This window comes from Aedes aegypti, chromosome 3, assembly GCF_002204515.2.
Source record: "Aedes aegypti strain LVP_AGWG chromosome 3, AaegL5.0 Primary Assembly, whole genome shotgun sequence".
Lineage (NCBI taxonomy): Eukaryota > Metazoa > Arthropoda > Insecta > Diptera > Culicidae > Aedes > Aedes aegypti.
This window is the reverse complement of record NC_035109.1, coordinates 377572175-377590420: the sequence shown is the minus strand read 5'-3', so window position 1 is coordinate 377590420 and position 18246 is coordinate 377572175. Positions and strand designations below refer to the sequence as shown.

The 18246-nt window shown below is 36.6% G+C and overlaps 1 protein-coding gene across 5 annotated transcripts in view; it reads left to right on the top strand.

The window, feature by feature from the left end:
- The window catches only part of LOC5567482 (transmembrane and TPR repeat-containing protein CG4050), a 920140-nt gene that overhangs the window by 765089 nt on the left and 136805 nt on the right, over window positions 1–18246 (top strand). For all 5 annotated transcript variants that reach the window (XM_021852555.1, XM_021852557.1, XM_021852556.1 and 2 more), the window contains exon 9: window positions 16978–17233. In XM_021852555.1, the coding sequence (XP_021708247.1) occupies window positions 16978–17233 (256 nt within the window). The remainder of the gene's footprint in view (window positions 1–16977; window positions 17234–18246) is intronic.

Here is an 18246-nt window from a genome sequence, read left to right as displayed (position 1 = left end):
GAACCCCTCTCATCGTGACATCATGTCTACTTGAAGGTTTCAAATAAAGAGCTTTTGGTTTATGTGGGAATATTATTAGTTGAGTTTTGGAAGCATTAGAAGAAATCTTCCATTTTTGCAAGTATGAAGAAAAAATATCCAAACTTTTTTGCAATCGACTACAGATGACACGCAAGCTTCGTCCTTTGGCGGAGAGGCCTGTGTCATCCGCAAACAAGGATTTTTGACATCCCTGAGGTAACTCAGGTAAGTCAGATGTGAAAATATTGTATAATATTGGTCCCAAAATGCTGCCTCGAGGAACACCAGCTCTTATAGGAGGTCTTTCAGATCTGAGGTTCTGATAATTAACTGAAGCGTACGATTTGACAGATGACTTTGAATTATTCTAGCAATGTATGTTGGAAAATTAAAGTTTTTTTAATTTTACAATCAAACCTTCATGCCAAACACTGTCGAATGCTTTTTCTATGTCTAGAAGAGCAAGACCAGACCTTCAGATTTGTTGGAACGGATCAAATTTGTTACACGTAAGAGTTGATGAGTGGTCGAATGTCCATGGCGGAATCCGAACTGTTCATTGGCAAAAATTGAATTTTCATTGATGTGGGCCATCATTCTGCTCAAAATAACCTTTTCAAAAAGTTTACTGATGGAGGAAAGTAAACTGATTGAACGATAGCTAGAAGCTTCTGCAGGATTTTTGTCTGGTTTTATAATTGGAACAACCTTAGCATTTTTCCATTTGCCAGGAAAGTCGTGGTCGTTGTTATGAAGTAGTTGAACGCGTTTGTATCCCTCCACCAAAACTTACTCGTTTAACTGCGTGTTTCAAAACGTTGTACCTAAAAAACGATATTCAGTGCGGTGATAGATGTTTTACGGAGCCGTTGTCTGATGAAAGAATATCCGATAACTATTTAATTGTGCTAGCAGCGTTGAATCAAACTGTGTTTTCACCATCGTATTCCTAATCGAGACAATTCATTGTTGTGTATATTGCTCTTCATCGTTTACATCTACGCTTTCTGTATTTGTTGTTTCTGTTGAGTGAATCGTACACGCCACGTACTTTTGAAAAGCAGAACATCGCATTAAATAGGGTGCGACAAAATGGATCAAGTTTGTTGTTACAAATGCAGAACAATTGCTGCACCGAAGAAATGTTAGTGGTATGTGAAGGATTTTGTGAACAAATCCGAAGATTCCATGCGAGTTGCGTAGGACTCTCCGATGAAGCAGCCGGAGTTTGCCTGCATAGGAATGTAATGTTCATGTGTGATGACTGTCGAGACCTGATAGAAAACGTGCGTTTTCGTTCTACCGTTAAAGCAGTGAAAGTGTTCGATTTTAAAGATTTTCTGTATTAAGAATGAAATAGCAAAAATGAATGAATTGATGAATCATCTAGATGCGACGATTGGTCCATTAATCAATTCTTCTCCGACATCAATGACTGTTCCACTTCCCTCGGCAACGGATAATGTACCACTCCTGTCATCAACAAAAATTGTGAATGAAGTGTCAACTGCGAAGGCTGTAGTCAATTCTAATGACACAAATGATACTTTCAAACTCTACGTCTCCAATATTGCAAATATGTCACCGAAGAAGAAGTTAAATCGATGATTAGCGGTGCTGTACCTGCGGACCACATTTATGCCCTCGATTGTCTTAAACCTGCATGGAGAGACGTGTCAACAATGGATTTCGTATCGTATAAAGTGGAAATCGACAAAAGGTACCGAAATGAAGCTTTGAATTCCTCAAACTGGCCAAAGGGAGTGAGATATCGTGAATTCAAGGATCGTGCTGTAACAGCATGGCGACCAGATCATTCATCACCTTAATTATAATCAGTTTAACGTGTTCACCATCTTTGTAATAAGTTAATGTGTTCATTAGTACTGAATTTGAATTGTTTGTGAAATGGCTTGTTTAGTGTATTTAATATGGTATTGCTTTCAATGTTGAAATGTTTGAGATGATTAAAAAATTTTTAGTTCTTTTGTGTATCGATAAAAGTCTATGTTTTATAGCATTTAGTAATTAAGAACAGTCTGTACAGTATTTTTACTGAAGACGTAGATACAATAAATAAATAAATATGCTAATTGAAAACCTTTGTTAAATATATCAACTAAAAATGATAAGCTACTTTCTTGCAGTTTCTTGATGAGGATGTAGAAAATTCCATCATCGCCAGGAGCTTTCATATTTTTGAATTTTTTAATAATAGTTCTCACTTCTTCCAAATCAGTCACCCATGCATTTTCAAAAACGTTCTCTTGATTGAGAATATTTTCGAAGTCCTGAGTAACTTGGTTTTCAATTGGACTAGTCCTAAATTAAAATTGTGCGCACTTTCAAACTGCATAGCAAGTTTTTGAGCTATTTCGCAATTAGTTAGTAAAAATTTGTCTTCCTCTTTCAATGCCGTTATTGGCTTCTGAGGTTTTTTCAAGATTTTAGATAATTTCCCAAAGGGCTTAGAGCCAGGGTCCAATTGAGAAATTTTTTTTTCAAAATTTTTGTTTCTTAATTTTGAAAAACTTTTTTTGATTTCTTTCTGCAAATCCTGATAAAATTCTCATTGCAGGATCGCGAGTGCGTTGAAATTGCCTTCTCCTCACGTTTTTAAGACGAATCAAGAGTTTAAGGGGTCTATTTTGTAAATCGAGCGGTTTCATGTGACTCATCTGGAGTCACTGTCGATCAAAGTAAGCATGCATATTTCAGATGTCACCCGTCGACTCCCATAGTAATCTAGTCACATAGAGTGACAACTGTCGATAAACTCGAGTGACAGAGCCGAGTCGAGCGAAATTTTTGGTCGACAGTGACTCCAGTCGAGTCGTTTTTGATCGACTCGACTTATAAAATAGGGCCCTAAGATCATCGTTTATAATCACGGATTCAAATTTTACTTCACATTTTGGAATTGCAATGCTCCTGGCTTCAACAATGGAATTCGTTTCAAGAGCATTGTCAATATCAAGTTTAGTTTCTAAAGAAATGTTAACATCAAGATTAGAGTCAACATACGTTTCATATATATTCCAGTCGGCTCGTAAATAATTGAAAGTGGAGCTGATAGGATTGAGAATCGCTTCATGGGATATTTGAAATGTAACAGGGACATGATCAGAATCAAAATCAGCATGAGTAACTAATTGGCTACAAAGATGACTAGAGTCGGTTAAGACCAAGTCAATCGTAGATGGATTTCTAGAAGAGGAAAAACATGTAGGGCTATCACGGTATTGAACTGAGAAATATCCTGAAGAGCACTCATCAAATAAAATTAATTTCAGTTGATTTTCATGCACATATTTGGAGCATCAAAATAAACTGAAATGTTTACGACAAATCGCTGATTTTTCAACCAAATGCACTTTAAATTTACACGATCATGTAACATTCAAGCATTTTTAGTTGGAAAATCAACGTCATGCTGTAACAATAGATGAATTTGATTTACTTTTATTATACTCTTTTTATTACTCTAAAAGTGGGGCAAAAGTTCGAGTGGGGCAAGAGTTTCTTTTTTTTGACACAAGTTTGTTCATCAAAATTATAACCAATATGTTGAAGGTTCACTGTATGCTATTTGTTTTGTTTCATCTGCTATTGTTACCCTGGGAACTTTGATTATACCACTAAGGTCGAACTTTTGCCCCACCTTGCTCTACGCTACTTTGAAAATTAAATATTTTTATTTGTGCATCCAAGTTCAGGGCATCGTTGTTGGTGGGAAGTGCCTCAAGAAAGAGATATTTGTCGAGAGCCTTCGTCTTCCACTGCCGGTGCGTTTCTCTGCACTGCCGCTGGCCAGCCCTGTAGCTTATCGCCTGGCGGTCGCTATGGGTGTACTCTCAGCTTACTCTCCAGTCCATGTTGCCCGCCAGTGGTGGGCTACTAAATGTTAGGTCGATGATCAACTTCCATCGGTCTTGCACAATCGTACGTCTAGCTTTGCTAGAGCCTCCAGTAGGTTGTAACCTCTGGCATTGGCCACGGCCCACACTGTAGCCGTCGCTGAAAAAACGTGATCGAAATTGTTTTGACCTTGAAAACATGATTTTAGTACTATAGTGTCTTCGGGAAAGTTTTTCCATAAAATAATCGCTATTTTATGAAAGTGTCAGTTTGGTGATTAATCCACCTATAAGTGAGAACGAAATTTTATTTTTCGTATTTATGAATTTAAAAATAAACTTTATTCGGGAAAGCTGTAGGTAATATTAGAAGAAACAACTTTGCTGAAGACACCGTATGCATATTTTTTGATTTTCATGTACATTTGTGGAGTTTTTTGTGGAACACCCCTAAAAATCACTTTTTTCATCATAACTTGGTTGGATGATTTTGTACAATTTTCAATTGTTCTAGTGTTATTTGTTACTTGCAAAAACGCATAACTTTCTCCAAAAGAGCATATTTTTATCTCTCATACTTTTCGAGTTATTGAAGGTTTTATATAAAATTTTGCACCTTTTTGACACTAAAAATCATTTGGACGCGCACATTTCCGCAGTCTGAAACATGTTCATCCAATGGTTTGAAACTAATACTATGAAATGCAGAGAAAGCCGTTTTTAGCCTGCTTTAGCCTGACGGTCAGAAGAAAGTCTGAAAAAATGTTTACTTACATGCAGATATAATTTACACTTATTCACTACCCCCTATATTGGCTTAACTTGAATATCTGGCATCACTATATCGAATTTTATGCAATCAAATCAACAATGACATCAATCAACAACAGATCGGAATAATCTGTTCAGACAGTTTTACCACAGACAAACAGACTAAATATCATACACTCTTTTCATCGATCACTTTTCTAACGTTAGTTTCATTTATGAAGTAGGTGGTCAATTAGGGATTCCGGCTCCGACTACTTTTGCTGAATACCGATTCAACGGTACTACATCGATCAGAATCGGTAAAGTTCATGGACAAAAGGTCGAAAGACAAAACGTCGAAAGGACAAAAGGTCGAAAGACAAAAAGTCGAAAGGACAAAAGGTCGAAAATGATTAGCTTGGTGAGAAATTTTTCCTTCTTTGAAAAAAGATTTTCGACCTTTTGTCCCTTCTTTTTTGTTCTTCGACCTTTTGTCCTTTCGACCTTTTGTCCTTTCGACCTTTTGTCTTTCGACCTTTTGTCATAGATTCATCGGTAGTACTAGTAAAATACCGATAATGAAATTTTTTCCCACTAAACCAATAAAAAATGTTATAGTTTTCGTTTGTTCATAAGAAATCCCTATATTTTAGTTTTATTCACAATTATAACATTTATGCATTTTACAATAAATAGTTGATAATTTGTGGAGAATGAAAAAATATACATTTGTTGAAATATTTTAGAATATTAGTAATAGTTATCGTGTCATGTGATTTGCCATCACCAGAACCGCTTGATTGATGATACGATTGGCGAAGGTTATTTATCAGCATCATACAAAATAAAACAGCGGAATTACTGAAATCTTAAGATGATCATATTAAAGATCATGTAACAAAATTTGTTCATACATTTTTCTATGATAACATTTTGTTGAATTTGTTCATTTGTGGTGATCGAACCCATGTATAAAAGGGACCATTAATAAATTACAACCTGCTTACACTGCTCATCTACACCTACTTGTCCCATTTTCTATGTAAACCTTATGACCTGCGAGCCAAATATGCGTAGAACGGCAGTACACGAAGGCGATTGTGGATTGTTTCTTCATAATTGTGTAAATATGTTTTATTGCGAGAAAATCGGTAAGTATGCATTTCAAACTGTTTATTTGCTTCTTGGTTTATATGAGTGGCACCCAATATCAGCATCCGTACTAGCTTTGGCTGAGTTTAAATTGATATTTCGAATATTTAAGTTGTCATTACGATTAATCGATATTTTGAATCGATGTTTGGAGCATCTAGAATCGAATGAATTGATTTTTTTAATTCGAGTTTTTGATTCGATTTATTTTGTAGAAATCGATAAATGTTTCTTAATGAGTTGATGGGAGAGAAACCAAATTTTTAATTAGTGAATTTGTTGTATAGAATATGAAAACTGATTTTATTGAAAGATGTTGGTGTCGACTGCTAATTCATTTGATCCCATCCCAAACTTCATAAATTTCAATTCAAATATATAGATGCAAAGGATTCGATTAAATCGATAAATAGATTCGACAGTTCAAATGTGAATCGATTCAGTAACATCGATGCTATGGAGAAATTTGCTCAACGCTTTGTACACTGAATCCTTATACGAGGATGTGAGGTAATTGTTGTTGTTGTTGTTTGAGAGGGACTTTAACCCGAAGGTCATTCGTCCCTTTAATACTAGTGAGGTAATTTCTTTCTTGGTCTCTATTGGACAGTTGACCGAAGAGGCTCAAGAGGATGTAACAAGGATACTAAGAATTGCAGGGAGGATCTCAAGAATTGATACTGACTAAGAATTATTACACTGTTTGTTGGCGACATCAAATCCTGTGATTACATCTATTAGAGCATTCCCGAGAAAAAAGTGTTTCCTTTTCAGGATGGGAAAATCTTTTGGTTGAAAAAGATAACGAACAAACCAGTGATAGCGGAGCTAAAAATAATGATGATAATCTTAAACATTAATATTTACTGATTTATGGATTGCATATGAATTTTAAAGGAAAAAATAAATGTTTTATAGTTATATTATACATTTTAGTTTTTGCTGCGAGCTCCGAAAAATTCTCAAGAAAGGACTGAGACTTCCTGCAGAAAAAATAGCAATAAGTGTTTTTCTGCACAAAATAAACAGCTAACGTTAGAAAGGTGAACGACGAAAAGTGTGTTGGATATGTTGTCTGTTTGTCTGTGATAAACTTGTCTGAATAGATTATTCCGACCTTTTGTTGATTGATTATATTGTTGACTTTATTGCATAAAATTCGATACAGTGATGCCAGATATTCAAGTTAAGCCAATATAGGGTGTAGTGAATAAGTGTAAATTATATCTGCATGTAAGTAAACATTTTTTCAAACTTTCTTTTGACCGTCAGGCTAAAGCAGGCTAAAAGCGGCTTTCTCTGCATTTCATAGTATTAGTTTCAAACCATTGGATGAACATGTCTCAGACTGCGGAAATGTGCGCGTCCAAATGATTTTTAGTGTCAAAAAGGTGCAAAATTTTATATAAAACCTTCAATAACTCGAAAAGTATGAGAGATAAAAATATGCTCTTTTGGAGAAAGTTATGCGTTTTTGCAAGTAACAAATAACACTAGAACAATTGAAAATTGTACAAAATCATCCAACCAAGTTATGATGAAAAAAGTGATTTTTAGGGGTGTTCCACAAATAACTCCACAAATGTACATGAAAATCAAAAAATATGCATACGGTGTCTTCAGCAAAGTTGTTTCTTCTAATATTACCTACAACTTTCCCGAATAAAGTTTATTTTTAAATTCATAAATACGAAAAATAAAATTTCGTTCTCACTTATAGGTGGATTAATCACCAAACTGACACTTTCATTAAATAGCGATTATTTTATGGAAAAACTTTCCCGAAGACACTATAGTACTAAAATCATGTTTTCAAGGTCAAAACAATTTCGATCACGTTTTTTCAGCGACGGCTACAGTGTGCGGCCCATGCATTGGAGTCACCTCCAATCAGCACTGGTTTTCGACCAACTAGCTCGTCGGTCAACTCCTCCAACATTCGACTTAATTCTTCAAGCGTCCAGCTTAGAGGCGCGTAGTAGCTGCAAAAGTAGATTCCTTTGATTTTGGCAATCACGAACCCCGCGTTTAAACTGGCAACCACTTCCTGAATAGGAAACCTCGTATCGCCACTGCGCCTGTGCTATCCGCCACCCAATTGGCGTTATTGAGTGGTATTCGATACGGTTCAGCTATTGTCACCAGTGCTGGGAATGGTAATAGTAGTAGGCTTGAATTTCGCGAAAATCAAGCGGCTCTCTCACTACAGTAGTTTAAAATCGTGAATCTCATCAAGTAGCCTATATTGGTTACATGATTTTCTCTAAATCAGTAGTGTCATTGAAGGCTCTAAATGCGGGAAATACAGCGGGAAATAGAACATTTTTCTACAGTAATTTTGGGTTGCCCTTAGCAACGGATGTTTTGTAATTTTCAAGGCTTTTGCCTACAGCAGCGATGGGCGTGAGTTTCACTGGCTTCGCTGACTGTGATTGGCTTTGTTTGACTACTGTAGAGTGAATTTCAGATTTTTTTTCCCAACCCTGATTGTCACAACGTCACACTTAGTTTCTGTTGTTGACTGTCACAACAGTTGCTGTGGGCTGTCGCAGTGATTCAGGTTGATCTGCGTTACCTCCGTTACTGTCTATATATTCAACAGTAGGCTCTGTTGAATCTCCATAAAAAAAAAAGAAAAAGCAGTTCTGAATAAGCGACCTGTTATTGCTTTCAAAGTGCCTTAGCCCACTGGAGTGCCAACCGGCACTTCATGATGGATGCGAGTAAAATCCTGATTACGGTATACTGGTCACGGCGCTCAAATAGTACAAGGCAAGGATTGTGGATTGGACAGCGTTATTGGGCTGACAGTCGTGTCATACTACTCCCCGAGTGAACGACTATGACACCAATTTGAAACGTCGAGTGGGCTCATGGCGCGACTGCCTCCGTCCCGTTCAAACCTTGGCAGACCTCTGGATACGTTCGGAACCCGTCCATCTTAAGTGCTGTGTACTAGGCTCGGATGACCATTCCCAACCTGCGCCGATCCGGCTCTGAACACGATCCAGATATGAGATCGCATCAACCCTTGCATGGACGACCGTAGATAATCATGGGATCATGAAAGACGACTACTTGCGGCAATTAATGGTCTGGAGGGGGGACCCTGAGTAATGGAGAGTAATTTAAGGCTTTAAGGCTTCAGTGAAGTACAACTAATCACTACACATATAAATTTAATCGTTCTGTATCAAACTTTAGCGTAATCAGGCCTTGCAAACACTTAAATTTCTAAAGGTGGGTGAAGATTCGGATTCCACATCTTTAATTTACTTTAAGGCCGCACGGGACGTCATCATAATCACCCTATCCATTTCAAGAAGCAAATCTCAAGAACCACTCCATATATCGATGCGAAAAATGTATCACTATGATTCTATATATGTAGTGCACAACCCGATACATTTTCAGCTTCATCGGTTCACTAAAACTCGAGATTTGCTTCCACAAAGTTTTGATGATAATTGTTAGAGTGAGACGAAAGATAGGGAAAATAACACGGTCTCCCGTGTCCCCTTAATCAATAAAAATGTTCGGCCTCTTCATGATTTTTATTCCGGAACAATAACACTTTCTCTTCATATTCCGGACACTTTGATTCGAATTCCAGACAGCTCTTGAAAAACACAATCAGAATAGTCGAATCATTAATAAAACGCACTAAGCCATTAGAAACACGTCAAAACTAGTTGAACATTGTAAATTGTCATGGATTGCTATGTAAAATGTAAAAATCATCTTTCAAATTGGCACATTTTGAAACATTTAGAGCGAAATCTTTCCCATACAAAGTAGAGTGCCCGAAATTTGAAGCTGTCCGGGATTCAAATCAAAACGGTAAGTATTTTCAGAAATTCATCCATGGATTGCTCAAAATATTTCTTTGGGAATGCATCCTGGAATTATTTCAGCGCTTATTATAGTTTTCCAGAACATTGTTTTTGAGTATCTACATGAAATCATTTGGGGGCCCAAATAGCCGTAGCGGTAAACGCGCAGCTATTCAGCAAGACCAAGCTGAGGGTTGTGGGTTCGAATCCCACCGGTCGAGGATCTTTTCGGGTTGGAAATTTTCTCGACTTCCCAGGGCATAGAGTATCTTCGTACCTGCCACACGATATACGCATGCAAAAATGGTCATTGGCATAGTAAGCTCTCAGTTAATAACTGTGGAAGTGCTCATAAGAACACTAAGCTGAGATGCAGGCTCTGTCCCAGTGGGGACGTAACGCCAGAAAAGAAGAAGAAGATGAAATCCTTCAGAAACATATCCAGAGAATTCTCTAGGAAGCAACACATGGTTTCTTATGATTCCCCAGGAAATTGTTCAAATGTACTCACAAATATCTCGACCAGCCCTGTCGTCGTAAAATTTGAGCTTCTTAGTCATTTCCTTTTGAGGAGGGCGTTGCTATAGCCCAGAGGGCGGTTGTACTCCCAGGCGATAATGAGGGAGTCTTAAACGAAAATTGTATCATATTAATATATATTCTAAACACATGAGAACTAATATGCATTTGCACGTGTTTAGTTTGTGTTCAATGCTCATTCCAATTCAAATGTGAAACGGAGAAACACCTATACATTTAAAAAAATATATGGATTATGTCGAGCCCTCTAGACACATCGGAATATCTTCAGAACCAGGGACAAATGATCAAAATTCACACAGTTTTTCAAAATGGAGAGTATTTGCTTCAACTCAATTTTTATTTCATTTCAACATGATGAGTATCATCATACTAAGTAACTCATATTTTTGCTTAAAATTAAGACGGCCGGCCGATTTTCTACCTAAAATTTAATCCCATTTTACAGTTTACTTGAGGAAAGAACCAGCGATTTAATACTTTTTACTTTGTTGTACGAAATATGTTGTTTCCATAAATTTTGAAAATCGTTCATTTCAAACGGCTTATACCATTGCTCACCTAGTTTTTGCAGCTGTTCTAACTCAGTTCTTTCTTAGGGAAGTTTTAAATATGACGTCCATCATTTTTCGGCATTTCTAGACCCACCATCCCCTCTATCATACCTTTTAATACCTAATAAAAGCACTGTCACATTTTCGTACACCATCGCCCTCCCTCAAATGATGAATGTCATTTTTGGGTGACCCCTTACCCGAGCAAAGGTGGATAACTGGATGATATCAAAATGATAGCAACCTTCATTATCACTGTTATCAATTTGATGTACTGTTATCAATGATAACCGAATGATAACAAAATTGGTTATTATTGTATCCGTGACAGACATTATTGATAACATATTGTTAACAAAATATGTTATCACACTTCTTTCCAATAACATTTTAACAAAGTGTGTGTTGATAAACAAAGTTGACTTTTCGCCATACAAAATTTTGTAAAATTATTTGAAGCATAAGTTTAATCTAAAACACTCACTTCCCAAAACTTATCCGTGATTTATGACCATAAACTTTATAAAAATATGACACTGTAAATTTTGTTATCAACTTGAACTCAAAGATAACATAATTTACTATTACTTTGTTATTTGACAAACAAATTTGAGTTCTCAATTTTGTTATGTTGGCTGTTAATTCAGCCAAGATCATAACAAAATCAGTTATCAAATGATGATAACCAGGTAACAAGATTTATTATCATTTTGCTATTCAACTTCAAGCTAACTACCAGAAGCTTTTTGATGGTGACCACAAAATTAAAAACGAATGGGGCACTAATGGTGATTTTTTTTTCTGATAAAATTCAAGATGAACAAGTTTAAAATGACCAAAATTATTGCATATGAAAGCTACACACTTTCTCAGTTTGATTTGTGTTTTAGGATATATGAAAAGAAATATACGTGAAGAAATACCTGAAATGTATCAACAAATTAGCTTCTCTTCAAACTGCTAGCTAGCGTAAAAGGGATCCACTAATATGCTTGCTTCCCCCTGACGAGATTTCCGAACAAACAATTTCGCAAGAGATGTCTTTGATTCAAATAAATACGCTTCAAAATGTGGCTTATGTGGAATTGCCGAACAGATTTACCTGTAGTTCTTATGGGAAAGGCTGCTGAAGAAAACGAGGATGCCGACACAATTACATGAGATATTTGAAGTATTGTAAAAACGTTTCCATAAAGTTTTCAACAAGCCTGCCTGTGTGATCCAAGAAAGGATTGAACAGCACATAAACGTAACAAACATTTAGTTTGTCTGTGTATGTCCGAGAAAATTACAAATGCATCATGGCATTGGCTTAGAATGCTGAAAATGCGTAAATTCCCTTATATTATTTTTTATAAAAATAGAATCGAAAAATTAAGTTCACGAAAAAATGCTCAAGGTTTCTTAAAGCGGGTCATCTAGAAAGTTTGATCCTTATTTTTGGATTTAACAAGAGCTTCGAACTTCAGCCAAATATATCGCTTAATTTCAAAATGAAATGTCGCTCTTGAAGTGATATCAAAGACAAAAAATTTGACAATTGCCCTGTATTTCAAAATATTACGCTATTGTTTATAATAGTAGTTTGACGTTGGATCTATTAGTGGATTTTAGACTTGTTAATTATTCATTACAGCTGGTTTTCAAACTCATTTCAGCAAATACCGTTTTTGATGCGTACTTGATAATGAATTTTCGTCACTATCACATGAAAACTATTGGCCCAAAATGAACAAGAATACGAACTGATTGTCTTTAGAACATATTAGGTACATTATTTTTTTCTGCTTAAAAATTTCATGTATCTCATCAAACTTCAAGAGTTTCTTGAGATGTTTCTGAGTTACAGAGACAATATCAAATTACTCCAGTGCGTTAATACAGCTCGGGTTAATTTTGATTGTTGTCATAGAGGGCGTTAAGATGCAGTTGATCTCCAAGGGATTTATACAGCTTGACAATTTTGATTCATACCATACAGAGCGTTGATATGCATATGATCTACATGGAATTAGGTCAATATACTTCAGAGCGTTGATAAAGTTTGAAATATTTAATTGATGCCCTACAGGACGACGAGATATAGCCGATCTATATGTGAAGTCAAATTACTTCAGAACGTTGACACTGCTTTGAATTTTCAGCTTATGTCCTCAGGTCTGACCTAAATGAGACATGATCAAACTTCATGACTTTAATGAAGCTTAACAATTTTGATTGATGCCATAAAGGGCGTTAATATGCAGCTGATCTATGTAGGGTAAGGTCACATAAATCCAGTGCCTTGATACAGCTTGAAATTTTCAAATTATACAGAGTGTTAAGATGCAAATGATCTACATAAGACAATGTCAGATTACTCTAATGTGTTTTAGAAGCATGTATTTTACAATTGATATCCTTCAGGGCGTTAAGATGCACCTAATCTTCTTGAATTAAGGTCAAATTACTCCAGGGCGTCGATATAGCTTGAAATTTTTAATTGATTTAGGGCGTCAAAGGCGCACTTAATCTACATAGGATAAGGTCAAATTTGTCGTATGTACCGATTAGAACTTGCAATTGATCTTAATCAGGGCGTTAAAATGCAGTTGATTCACATAACACAAGATAAAAAATTCAGTGTGTTGAAGCAGCATGAAAAATTTCGATTGATTTTCCAAAGGGGTTTTTAGATCCTTCAGATCTTGCAAAGATATAGGTGAGATAAAGTCAAATTACTCAAGGGCGTTGATATAGCTTACCAATTTTAATTGATGTTGGACCAGGACGTTCAAATACACCTGATTTATTTGGAATACTGTCAAATTTCTCCTTGGTGTTGATACATCCTGTAATTTACAATTGAAGTTCTACAGGGCGTTAAGATGCACCTAGTCGACAAAGGATAAGGACAAATTACTCCAGGGCGTTGATACAGCAATGAATTTATTAAACGATGCGTTCAGATACAGCTCATCTATTTGAGGCAAAATCAAATTACTCCAGAGCGTTGATACAGCTTGACAATCTCGATTGATGTTATACAGGGCTATGAAGTGTGCATGATCTACATAGGATAAAGTCAAATAACCGTAGGGGTTAGATACAGCAAGTAAAATTGGATTGATTTGCTATAGGGCGTAGAGATGCTTCAGATCTCGCCAAGACCTTTGTGGACTCTTACTTCAGGGCGTTGATACAGCTTGGAATTATCAAATTAAGCCCTAAAGGGCGGTCACATGCACCTGATCTACATGGAAAAATGTCAAATTAACCCAGAACGTTGATCCAGCTTAGAGTTCACAATAAATGTCCTACAGGGCGTTATATCAGATACAACATACATGAAATAAGCTCAAATTACTCCAACGCCATGGAGCACGTAGGTTTGCAAAGAGCTGTGTAGAATAGATCCAAGGCGATGATAAAAATAGGAATTTACAATTGATGTCCTACAGAGAGTCAAGATGCACCAGATTTACATGGAATAAGGTCAAATCACTCCATGACGTTAATACAGCATGAAAATTTCGATTGATTTTCTACAGGGCGTTGAGATGTTCCAGATCTCGCAAAGATCTATGTGTAATAACGTTAAGCGACTCCAGGGCGTCGACATAGATGGATCGATTTATTTCATACAGTGTGTTAAAATGCATCTGATGTACGTGAAACAATATCAAATTACTGCACGGCGTTGATAAAACTTGGAATTTTCAATTGTTTTCCTATAGAGCGTTGAGATTAACCTGATCTACATTGGGCAAAGTCAAAATTCTCCAGGGCGTTTATACAGCTCGGAAATTTAGATCGATTTTCTACAAGGCGTAAAGATGGTTCAGATCTCGCAAATTAGTCTTGGGCGTTAAAACAATTTGAAAATCTCGATTGATGTCCTACAGAGCGTCAAGATGCACCTGATATACATAATAAGGTCAAATAACTACAGGGCGTTGATACAGAGACATTTCAATTGATTTTCTACAGGGCATAAAGATGCTCCCGATTTCGAAAAGATCTGTGTATAATAACGTCAAACTATTCCAGGGCGTTGATACAGCTTGTTCGATTGATGTCATACAGGGCGTTACACTTGATCTACATAGAACAAAGTTAAAATACTCCAGGGCGTTGATACAACTAGGAATTGATTTTTTCAGACCGTTAAGATGCACCTGATCTACATAGTTCAAACTATTCCAGGGCGTTAATATAGCTTGTAATTATTTAATGGATTTTCATTACAGGGCGTTAAAGGCCACTGATCTAATTGAGACAAGGTCAAATTACTCCAAGGCGATGATACAGCTTGAAAATTTCGATTGATGTTACACAGGGCGTTTAGTTACACCTGATCTACATGCAACAAAGTTAAATTAATTCAGGTCGATGATACAGCTTGAATTTTCAACTGATGTCCCAAAGGGCGTTAATAAAAAGTCTGAGAAAAGCTTCTTAGTCGTCGACTAAGCGCGACTAAGCAGGACGACAGGGCTGATCTCGACTATCCGGATAACTTGGATTTTCAGGCATCTCCGAGTCCATCTTGATGCATTCAAATTTGGTATTAGATACAATGATCAAAACCATGCAAACGTCCACCATGGTGCTACTTCCAGCTTTCGGTCACCTCGTATCGTGGCATGAAGCCTTTTTAAAGTTCTTTCAACCTTTAGTACCTACAGCTTTTGTGATCATTGAGCGAGGTACAGAAGTTTTGAATCCTCGCATTCCACTGATTTTATCATCCACGCACTATACCACGTTCTCAGCTGCGTTGCTTATGACTGCTTTCATAATACTTCAGAAGCTCCCAAGAAGATCTCGCTAACTCCAGATGCTGTGCAGATATGGTAGAAACATCCGGCTGCTTCGGTTGCTCAATGTTATTACAAATCAGTCGCCAGTTTCGTATGTACTTAACGACAGAGAGTGTAAAGTGCAATTTTAACATTAAAAACATTGAGTTTTGCCGAATACGGAATAGGGATAAGTATGTTGCTTATAACAACATCTGTTCTATCAACGGTGTTTGTATGATTTGTACCGAGATAAAAACAAAATTGACTCACCCTATCGATCGATTTCCGAAGAACCACTAGCCATCCTGAGTGGGAGGCACAAGTTATGTCACATATTTCTACGGTTCGAGATGTCTGTGACATTGGAGCGAGAACTAACACCATACGTTCCCGCTCCCCCGAAAGGATCATAATATGCTACCCTTCTGTTTTACCACAGCTGTTGAACCGCGCGGACCTGGTCGGCGACGGGGTGGTAGAGAGTGGAAAATTATTAACCGTTATGGTAGTTTTATGATGCAAGCTGTATGGTGGGAGCAAAAGTTGATGACTTTGTCGGATATCGAGAATCGACTACAGTATAACCTAGGTGAACCGAATCAATGATGCCGCAATCTCAACTTCAATAACTGGTATTTAAATCAGTTCGATAAACCTTCCAAGATTGTTCAACTCTAAAACTCCATCCCAATTATAATTCGTATTAGTACAAACCACAGCGTAACGACTCATCTATCCGTGTAGAATTTGTCGGTTTCGTTTCCTTCGCCCTGAACCTTCAACGCTCAAAATCGTAAACTGCTCGACTAACTGTCACTACGCTCGGTTGCAGACATTCAGGCGGATGGCGCAACAGCAACGGAGCGTAAAGTTCGCAAAGTGAACCCATAAAATATGACATGTCACATTGCATCACGAGTTGACGGAGGTACCTACAACTGGGGACGACACATCCCATTTCACATTTCGATCGTTTAACCCCACCACTCATGGTGCGGACGACAACCACCAATAAAATAACTAATTCGATTGCAGTAAAAGTATTTTACTATCGATAATATGACTTTCTCGGGTCGAGACGACCACTATCAACGGTTTTTGTTTCTCCGGATCTGAAGCTTTTACGAGCCCGTCAAATCCAATCAAACTGCCCCTTTCCAAAAACGTGCAATTTTTTCACTTGTGATAATTTATAACGTAGCACGGAGTATCTTTAATAATGCGGGAATGGTGTTTGTATGTTACGAGTTGGCTAGAGAATGGGTCAACGAATTTGCATTCTTTCATTCTTTCATTTGCATTCATCTATGACTCCGATATGTTCGTGCGTAGAAAAGGCTTAGGAAAGTCTCCGGAAAAGTTGACAAAACTGGAGAAAACTAATAATAATTTTGTATGAGATATTGCAGGTTATTTTTAACAGCCTACTTGATGTCAAAAAGTTACCCCGCTTTACAATACTTATTTTGTTCTCCATTTTCCACAGGTTCGACAATCCGGCCTCGGTTTCGGTGACCCCGACCCGGCAGCTGTCCTACAACTATCTGGCATCGGTCAACCTGTGGCTGCTGCTGTTTCCTTGCGATCTGTGCTGCGACTGGACCATGGGAACCGTTCCGCTTGTGGAGAGTTTCACCGATCCTCGGAATATGGCCACCTTGGGAGCGTACAGCCTGATCGGAGTGCTGGTTTGGGTTGCGTTTCTCCAGGGCGATCGACATCGGTCTGGTGTGATAGTGATGGTAAGTAGATTCAATGGTAAAATTTAAGAACTGGTATGAGATCATTGATTCGATCATTATGTTTGAAAATAAAAAAATAACAACCCATCAGCAAATCAGAAAATTAGAAAATAACAACCAATCAGAAAATCAGAAAATCAGAAAATTGGAAAATCAGAAAGTCATAAATCAGAAATCAGAAATCAGAAATCAGAAAATCAGAAATCAGAAAATCAGAAAATCAGAAAATCAGAAAATCAGAAAATCAGAAAATCAGAAAATCAGAAAATCAGAAAATCAGAAAATCAGAAAATCAGAAAATCAGAAAATCAGAAAATCAGAAAATCAGAAAATCAGAAAATCAGAAAATCAGAAAATCAGAAAATCAGAAAATCAGAAAATCAGAAAATCAGAAAATCAGAAAATCAGAAAATCAGAAAATCAGAAAATCAGAAAATCAGAAAATCAGAAAATCAGAAAATCAGAAAATCAGAAAATCAGAAAATCAGAAAATCAGAAAATCAGAAAATCAGAAAATCAGAAAATCAGAAAATCAGAAAATCAGAAAATCAGAAAATCAGAAAATCAGAAAATCAGAAAATCAGAAAATCAGAAAATCAGAAAATCAGAAAATCAGAAAATCAGAAAATCAGAAAATCAGAAAATCAGAAAATCAGAAAATCAGAAAATCAGAAAATCAGAAAATCAGAAAATCAGAAAATCAGAAAACTTGGAAAATTGGAAAAATTGGAAAATTGGAAATTGGAAAATTGGAAAATTGGAAAAATTGAAAATTGGAAAATTTGGAAAATTGGAAAATTGGAAAATTGGAAAATTGGAAAATTGGAAAATTGGAAATTGGAAAATTTGGAAAAATTGGAAAATTGGAAAATTGGAAAATTTGGAAAATTGGAAAATTGAAAATTGGAAATTGGAAAATTGGAAAATTGGAAAATTGGAAAATTGGAAAATTGGAAAAATTGGAAATTGGAAAATTGGAAAATTGGAAAATTGGAAAATTGGAAAATTGGAAA